This window comes from Macaca nemestrina, chromosome 17 (assembly GCF_043159975.1).
Source record: "Macaca nemestrina isolate mMacNem1 chromosome 17, mMacNem.hap1, whole genome shotgun sequence".
Classification (NCBI taxonomy): Eukaryota; Metazoa; Chordata; class Mammalia; order Primates; family Cercopithecidae; genus Macaca; species Macaca nemestrina.
Window position 1 is genome coordinate 87,354,544 of NC_092141.1, and position 8,704 is coordinate 87,363,247.

At 57.4% G+C, this 8,704-nt stretch overlaps 1 protein-coding gene and 1 long non-coding RNA gene across 2 annotated transcripts; one reads left to right on the top strand and one right to left on the bottom strand.

The window, feature by feature from the left end:
* Positions 1-234: 234 nt before the first annotated feature.
* On the bottom strand, positions 235-3,530 carry LOC105469243 (suppressor of cytokine signaling 3). The gene is made up of 2 exons (XM_011720057.3): positions 3,203-3,530; positions 235-2,640 (listed from the first exon to the last, which is right to left on the bottom strand). Exon 2 carries the CDS (start codon positions 2,550-2,552, stop codon positions 1,875-1,877), a length of 678 nt encoding a protein of 225 aa, XP_011718359.1. The 5' UTR covers positions 2,553-2,640; positions 3,203-3,530; the 3' UTR covers positions 235-1,874.
* A 368-nt stretch (positions 3,531-3,898) lies between these two features.
* On the top strand, positions 3,899-8,405 carry LOC105469244 (uncharacterized). Its single transcript, XR_979874.2, has 4 exons — positions 3,899-4,225; positions 5,231-5,286; positions 6,109-6,187; positions 7,950-8,405. It is a non-coding gene; the product is annotated as an uncharacterized lncRNA (long non-coding RNA).
* The last annotated feature ends 299 nt before the right edge of the window (positions 8,406-8,704 follow it).

An 8,704-nucleotide genomic window follows, 5' to 3' on the forward strand; every position in this document is an offset into this window, starting at 1 on the left:
CAGGAATTACCCCTCTCGGTAACAGTCTAGGTGGCTGCCTTAGCTTGTCAGTGACACACGGGGCAGGCGTGCTGACGTAAGGTTGAGAAAGGTTGAGACGTATTCGATTCCAGCGAGGGGGCAGAGCCACCACCCTCTGCAGCTCTCTTCCTCTTCTCCGATGCAGAGTGTGGGTGTGGGTGAAAGAGAAAGCAAGCACAGGGGGGCGGGGGTGGAGAAAAGGCTCAAGTCATGTTTTTCATTAAAAAATAGTGCTCTTTATTATAAATTACTGAAATGTTTCTTTTCTGAATATAAATATAAATATGTGCAAAGTTTGACTTGGATTGGGATTTTGTTGAGTTCTTCAAGCATCTCCTAATAGCCTCAAGGGCCTGAGTAGGGGGGAGGAGAGAGGACTGGAGGTGGAATCTTTATAAAAGACAGAGTGATTGAGGCAGATTGTAAACATTATTAAAAAACAAGAAACGAACAAAAAAAAGGGGAAAAAACCACCCCAACACACAACTGCCCTGTCCAGCCCAATACCTGACACAGAATACTTTGTGTTTGTTTAGTTGCCCCCCCCAACAAAAAAACAAAACAAAAACAACAACAAAAAACCTGTTCCAGGTAATTCCATCGCTGCTACATTCCTGTAAGTTGTCACTGATCAGTGCTATGGCAGAGCGGGAGCACCCGGGGTGGCAGCAGTCCAGCCTCTCCAATGACCTCCAGCCTCCCCCACCTAGGCAGGAGGGAGGGCTGTGCAGGGCTGGGGGCAGTGGGACCTGGTGGCTCTGCTCTGACCACGAGGCGCCTGACTGGCCAATACTTACTGGGCTAACATTCCCAGTGCTCAGCTGGGAGGCATGGGTTTCTGCCCCCTCCCCACTTCCCTGGCTGTGGGCTGGCTGGGTGCCCTCCCGCGAGTCCCTCAGCCTCTCCACACATCCAGGCTGAGTATGTGGCTTTCCTATGCTGGGTCCCTCTCCATGGGACAGGGAGCATTTAAGGCGAATCTCTTAGCCAGACATAGTCAGGAGGCACAGAGCAGAAACCCGTCGTCTCTACCAGGAGCCTGGGGTGAAAGATGTCCCATCTCCTCCATCCTCCCACTCCATCCACCCAGGTACAAGAAGGTTTAGTATGAGTAGGAAAAGAAGACCAGCTGACCAGCCCATCCATCCCCTCCAAATGTTGCTTCCCCCTTAAAACGGAGGAAGGGCCCTGGGCTCTCAGGCACCAGGTAGACTTTGGAACCTGTTTTCGGTGGCTGTCCCGGAGGAGAGGATGTGGGGCACCAGGATGGTTCCCTTCAGGTCGCCCCAAGCCCTTCTCCCCGGAGCCAGGGAGAGGAGCATGCCACCAGGATCCTCACCTGGGGTTGGCGGGGGGTGTGACCATTTCCTTAGCCAGCCCACAGCCCCGGGGCCCTCAGGATCTCTCTCTTCCACCTTTCCCAGGCTCCACAACCAGCTCAGGTTTAAACCAAATCAAAGAGCAAACAAGTTCCGTTGGAAAATTTGAAGATTCCCTGGCAGTTCTCATTAGTTCAGCATTCCCCAAGTGTCCCGTTTGGAGGCAGAGGGGAAGTTGAGGAATTGGAGGAGAATCCACTCGTGGTTACTATCGTCCCACCAGGCCAGCTGGCTCCTCTGGAGAAGCTGGAGACTCAGGTGGTACTCCCCCTTCCCTCCAACATATTCCAGGTCCGCCTGCCACATTCTGCGGGGGGGTGGGGGTGGGGGCAGAGGGAGGGGCCTGTCCGCCCTCTTTCCCCCCAGCGCTACAGGACTCTCTCCTGGCTGGCTTCTTGTGCTTGTGCCATGTGCCATGGAGGAGAGGGGACGCAGGCCCCTCTCCCGACCCATGCCCTTTGCGCCCTTTGCCCCTTAAAGCGGGGCATCGTACTGGTCCAGGAACTCCCGAATGGGCCCCGGCAGCTGGGTGACTTTCTCATAGGAGTCCAGGTGGCCGTTGACGGTCTTCCGACAGAGATGCTGAAGAGTGGCCACGTTGGAGGAGAGGGGCCGGCTCAACACCAGGGGGATCTTCTCGCCCCCGGAGTAGATGTAATAGGCTCTTCTGGGGGGACTTCCAGGGAGTGGCTGGGCAGACGGCTGCTCGGGCACCTCGGAGGAGGGTTCAGTAGGTGGCGAGGGGAAAGAGGGGGCTCCAGGGGGCGGCATGTAGTGGTGCACCAGCTTCAGCACGCAGTCGAAGCGGGGCACAGGCTGCGTGCTCCGGGGATCGCTCTGCAGAGAGAAGCTGCCCCCCTCACACTGGATGCGCAGGTTCTTGGTCCCAGACTGGGTCTTGACGCTGAGCGTGAAAAAGTGGCGCTGGTCCGAGCTGTCGCGAATCAGAAAGGTGCCAGCGGGCTCGGCGCTGAGCAGCAGGTTCGCCTCGCCGCCGGTCACTGCGCTCCAGTAGAAGCCGCTCTCCTGCAGCTTGCGCACTGCGTTCACCACCAGCTGGTACTCGCTCTTGGAGCTGAAGGTCTTGAGGCGCAGGCTGGTGTCCAGGGGGCGGCTCATCCCGGCGGCGGGAAACTTGCTGTGGGTGACCATGGCGCACGGAGCCAGCGTGGATCTGCGCGGCGGCGGCTGCAGCTGCTTCGCGGCCTCCGCACAGCGGCCGCTACTGCATCCCGGGGGGCTGCGGAGAGGAAGGCGCGAGCGCGTGAGTGCCCGGAACCCTCCAGCGCGCCCGGCCCGCCCCGGCTCCCCTGCCTCCGCCGAACGACTGGGGCACCCACTGCCCCGGGGGCCCTCGCCTGGGCCCGCGCTCCGATCCAGACGCCTCACGGAGCCCGCACGGCTCCCGCCCCTGCCGGCAGGGTGGCCCCGGGCAGCCCCTTCCCCAGCGCGCACTGCAAGGGTGCAGCGTGGGAAACTCGCGCGCGTAAGTTGGGTCTCCAAGAGTGTGGCCGGGTGGGGAGCAGAAGGGCCCCCGGGACCGTCTGGGCGCCGCTCAGTCCAGTGGCCCCAGGCGGTGTGGACGGAGGGAGAAACCCGAGGCACGGGGATAGGGAGGGGACAGGAGAAGCCCGAAGTCCCCAGCCCGAGTATTCCGGGAACCTGGAATCTCCGGCTTTCATCCGCTCTGCCCCTACCCTGTCCCCTCCCTGCCGGGAATGACCCGGGAAGGGGAGGGGAAACCGGGAAAAGCTCCCGGGACTGAGCGAGACCCCTCCCCACGCCGCGCTCCTCCTTCCTACCTGGTCCCGAATCGAAGTCTCCGTCCTTGGGGCTGAGCCCCCTCGGGTCCCCAAGGCGAGGCGGCGGCGAGGCGGCCAGCGGTGGCCCGCGCTGCGCCCAGATGTTGGCGACCGTGAAGTCCACAAAGGAGCCTTCGCGCGCGCGTCCCTCGAGCTTCCCCTGGGCGCCCGCCCTGCCCCCTGCGCACCCCCGGACCCACCGGGAGGGGACCAGGCAAGGGGCCGCGGCAAGGGGCCGCAGCAGGAGCTGGGCCGGGCGGGCGGCGGGCGGCTGGCTGCGTACGGAGCCGGAGCTGCGGCAGCGGCGCAGGGAGTCCAAGTCGGAGCCGCCGGGGAGGCCGCGCTCGCGGGTATATAGGCGGCCGCCGCGCCCCGCCCCCCGATTCCTGGAACTGCGCGGCCGGCCTTCTTGTAATGTTTAGTCACTACTCGCAGCAGAGAAAGGCCGAGCGCGGAGGGTGAGGGAGGGGCCGCGGGCGCCGAGGGCGGGCCGCGAGCAGGGGCAGGGACCGGGAGGGACGCGCGCGGAGACAAAGCGCGACGAGAGGCGGCCGAGGCGGCCGGTGGGCGCGGCGCCAGCCCCGGCGGCGCGTTCCTGGCAGCGGCCCCTCCCCGCCGCGCTCCGCCCCCAACTTCTCATTCACACTTTCCCCCCACCCCCTTCCCTTCTAAGAAGGCCAATTTCTGGCAGAGGCGGGGGCGCCGCTTCGGGAGCGCGGGCAGTTCTAGGAGGCCGACCAGGAGAGCCTCCCGGTTCCCCTTCCCCTTTTCTTGGACCCCGCGGGGACACCCCCTCGCCGCCACCAGGGCCTCCCCGAGTGCCCGATTGCGGGTCCAGGCGGCCCAGGCCAGTCAAAAGGGAAGTGGGGTTACCCCACAGCCAGGCCACGGGGCTGGGGTCAGACCCGGGAGCCGGAGGTTGGAGACGTGCGACAGTCACCTGCGAGCAGGTCCCAGAGGGGAGACCCAGGGTTGCAGGGGACGCCCCTGCGTGGCAGCTACCCAGCCTTGGCCCACTGCCAGGTTCTTTGCCAACCCTGACGCGAGTGTGGAGCCCCTCTCCCCTCCCATATAAAAACGCTTTTATGCACTGGGGTCTGCAAACCGACTTGGTCCGGTGTGGGTTGGGCCAGGTGCTCTCGGCGGGGCTGGAGAGCTCGAGGGGGAACGATGGCCCCAACCTACGGCCCGCGTCCGCCAGAGGGCGCCCTGGGGTCTCCTAGGGGAGTGCAGTTTGGTGCTGCGCGCCCCAGGCCCCGGAATAGGCGCGCCAGGGGTCTGCGGGAATGGCTGTCTCCGGAGCTGGAAAGGTGGCCGAGAAGGGGGAATTCACATCCCAGGCTGGGGTCAGCCCTGGGAATAAAATTCTAGCAGGACAGAATTTCCGGAAAGCAGTTTTCAGGGGTTCAGCCTACTGCCAGATGGCCCACACCCCCCGGGATGTGCCCCCACCCCCTGGGATGTGCCTCCCTGCCTCTCTTGGGGTGGAGGGAGGACTGGCGGGGAGGGGGTAGAGGGGAGGAGAGGAGGTGATTGAGGTGAAAGATTGGTTTGCTATTGGTCACGTTGGCACTGATGTAGATAGTTTGGGCTTGGAGACCTGGGGCCAGCCTTATGAAGGATGGCAAGTTTTGTCATCTTGTCCCCAAATGGGCTGTGTGGTGCTGGAGACATCCGAGAGCCGCCTCAGTGGCATTTAGATCCTCACCTCTCGGGACGCAGAGGCTGTGGGCCTGGGGCCCTGTGCTCTTCCCAGATACCAGGATAGTGAGGTGCTGAAAGGGAAGGAAGAGGCTGCCGCCAGGGACTGGGAGCTTGGGATTCCAGAACCTAGAGCTGGTCCTTTCGCGGGTCCTGGAATTGATAGGTGCGCACTGCCTTTGCCACGGTATCCTCAGTCTGTGCCATCACCTCTCTCCAGCGTGTGCTGGGGACTCAATGATATTTGGACAAGACACACAGTTTATCTGGGATTCTGTTTTGCCATCTGTAAAATTGGAGCCAGAACCTTTTCCTTCCCTTTGGCAGGCTGAGGCCAGAGGATCACTTGAACATAGGCATCCAAGACCAGCCTGGGCAGCAAAGTGAGCACCCCCATCTCTGTAAAAAATAGAAAAAAAAATAAGCCAGGAGTGGTGGGCTGTGCCTGTAGTCCCAGCTACTTGGGAGGCTGAGATGGAAGGATTGTTTTAGTCAGGGAGGTCGAGGCTGCAGTGAGCCATGATCGTGCCACTGCACTTTAGTCTGGGCAACAGAGTGAGACCCTATTTAAAAAAAAAAAAAAAAAGGGCAAGGGGCCGTGGCTCATGCCTGTAATCCCAGCACTTTGGGAGGCTGAGGCCAGTGGATCACGAGGTCAGGAGATCAAGACCATCGTGGCCAACACAGTGAAACTTCGTCTCTATTAAAAATACAAAAATTAGCTGGGTATGGTGGCACATGCTTGTAATCCCAGCTATCTGAGAGACTGAGGCAGGAGAATCGCTTGAACAAGGGAGTCAGAGGTTGCTGTGAGCCGAGATTGCACCATTGCACTCCAGCCTGGCGACAGAGCTCTGTCTCAAAAAAAAAAAAAAAAAAAAAAAAAAAAAGGGAAGAAAGAAAAAGAACCTTTTCCCATAAGAGATTTGAAATTTAAAAACATGAAAAAGATTCTGCACATCAAAGCATGATAGAAATAGAAGTAACCCAGTTCAACTCTCCTTCCAGACTATTAGGAGAGCAGAGGAGGAAACTGGTTTATTCAACGCATTTCACAAATATTGCTCCATGCACCAGGCACTGGGCTGGGCATTGATCTATAATGATAAGTAGGACCTGGTCTTTGCCCTCACAATGCTTGCAGGGTAATGAAATGGATTCTCCTTCTCTCTGTAATCAGTTCATTCTTTTTCTCATCCATTCAGTGTTACGTGGCTGCATGACCATACACTTCTGGGCAGAGCCCAGTGGAAGACAAGGAAGACTCAAGGAATAGCCCTTGAGGTAATGGATGAGAAAGTGCTTTGTAAATTACAATGCTGTGACACAAGTCAAGTTCATTCATCCATTCCATAAACCCTTGCTGAGAGCCTGCTTTTGCCAGGCACAGGGCAAAGGGCTGGAAGAGAGAAGTGCTGGGTGAATCCTGCAGGGGGAGATGGCTGAGGCAATCGACATGGGGCCCCCAGGTGATGAGTATGGTAGGAGGTACGGGGCTCCCTGCCTACTGACTCAGGAGATCGAACTGTTGTTCGGGCTCTATCACCCAGTAGCTGTGTGACTTTAGGCAATTGCCTTGCCAGCTGTGCCTTGGTTTCCTTATTTGTATAATGATTGGAGAGTAGTACCTACCTCATTGAGTTGTCTGAAGCTCCCACATGCAAAATGCTTAGAGTGGTGCCTTGCATATAGGAAGTGCTCAATGCATGTTAACTGTCATGACTTTGAAAGCACTGGGGAGGCTTCGAGGAAAGGGAGGAGTGAGCTGAGCTGCTGCAGCTTGGGTTCATATCGTTGGCTATGGATGTAAGCTGCCTCGTTTTGGGGAACCATACAGCTCCTATGCAAGATACATTCCAAAAAGCTGCTTGTCTTGAAACAGGTCGGCCGGACACCAAGCTCCTTTTTTTTTTTTTTTTTTTTGAGACAGATTCCCACTCTGTCACCCAGGCTGGAGTGCAGTGGTGCCATCTGGGCTCACTGCAACCTCTGCCTTCCAGGTTCAAGTGATTCTCTTGCCTCAGCCTCCGGAGTACCTGGAATTACAGGCATGTGCCACCATACCTGGCTAATTTTTTTGTATTTTTAGTAGAGACAAGGTTTCACTATGTTGGCCAGGCTGGTCTCAAACTCCTGACCTCAGGGGATCCGCCCGCCTTGGCCTCCCAAAGTGCTGGGATTACAGGCGTGAGCCACCGTGCCTGGCCTTCCCTTTGGCATTCTAATCTCTCCCATGGTTTCCCATCGCTTTCTGGATGAATCCAGACTCCTTGGTGCAGTGTGCGTCCCACGCTGCTCTGTCAGTTTCATCGGCCGCCACTGCCTCAGCGCCTGGGGCCTCATGCTCCAGCTCCATGGAGCTCCAAGCTGTCCAGAAGGTTCTACCGTCCTCAGTCCTGGGTTTCTGTACATTTGCTTCCCTGTCTGGGGACAGTGAGGGAACTACCTTCCATACCTTGGCTGATTTCTACTTTTCCTTTAAAATTTGGCAGATAGGTTGGCAGATAAGCTGGGCACCGTGGCATGTGCCAATAATCCCAGCACTTTGGGAGGCCGAGGTGGGAGGACTGCTTGAGCTCAGGAGTTTGAGACCAACTTGGGCGACACAGTGGAGACTCCATCTCTACAAAAAAATTTAAAAATTAGCTGGATGTGGTGGTGCATGCCTGTGGTCCCAGCTACTTGGGAGGCTGAGGTGGGAGGATCCCTTGAACCCAGCAGGTAGAGCCTGCAGTGAGCTATGATTGTGCCGTGGCATTCCAGCCTGGAAGACAGAGACCCTGTCTCAAAAAAAAAAAAAAAAAAAAAGACAGATACTCTAAACTTCCAGGTAGCTCTTTTTGCACTAACCAAAATGTTCTGACTAGATCTCCAGCGAGGATCTTGGGGAAACAGACTATATTTGATTTTTTTTTTTCTTTTTAAGACTGGAATCTGGTAGGTAGAAATAATCTTTAAGTCAAGGATGATGTTGACTTCTTCTTTCCCTTGTTTTCAGAGACCACAACCTGCTTTCTTCTAGAGTAGTTTTTGGTTTTCCCTGCAGGGCTCAGGAGCTATACAGATGGGGTAGAGGGTGTGAGTGCTGGGAAGCGCCATCCATGAGATTACGAGGCCTGTTAATCTGAAGACAAAGGGAATGAAGACAAAAAAGTTTCTGGAAATGTGGGCAGAGACACCTGGGCCTTTACAGGGCACACTCCAGAGCTGTTTCCAGGCAGGGACCCCAGCAGAGAGAAGCCAGAGCTGGGACGCAGGCTTGCTTGCTCTTATCTTCCCTCCGCTGGGGCGGTCGAGGGGAGATCGGGCCCCTCTGCTCTGCCCTCCTGATTTCCCGTCTAAGGGATTTAGGAGACTCTCGCCTTTTCCTAATCTCTCCCTTTGCAGAATTTCTGCGAAGTCACAATCCCATTTCCAGGCAAAGGTGCTTGGTCATAAAGATAATAAAGATATTCATTCATGATGGAGGGGAAGTACACAGTGGTTTCAGCCGCCTGTAGGGCTCCACTTACTCATGGTGTGTGACAGACGCTGAACCCTTCCCCAAATCTCATGGATGGGAAGGAAACCTGGCGCCACGGGGTGGTCGCGGGAAGCCGTGGCATGGCTTGGTGAACACAGGCTTGCCAGCCCGGGGGCGGATGCCGAGGTTGCCATTGTTGGTGGCTGCATCTGCAGCTAGATGGGTCAGGATGCCGGCCTCAGACCACAGCATTGCTAAATGCCAAACCCAAGGTCTCCCTGTCTTTAACACTGCTGGGCATTCTACAGCACGAGGAGGCAGCCGGGGCTGTACTGCCC

Coding starts and splice junctions, on each gene's coding strand:
- LOC105469243 (XM_011720057.3), bottom strand. CDS start 2,552: ATGGTCACCCACAGCAAGTTTCCCGCCGCCGGGATGAGCCGCCCCCTG.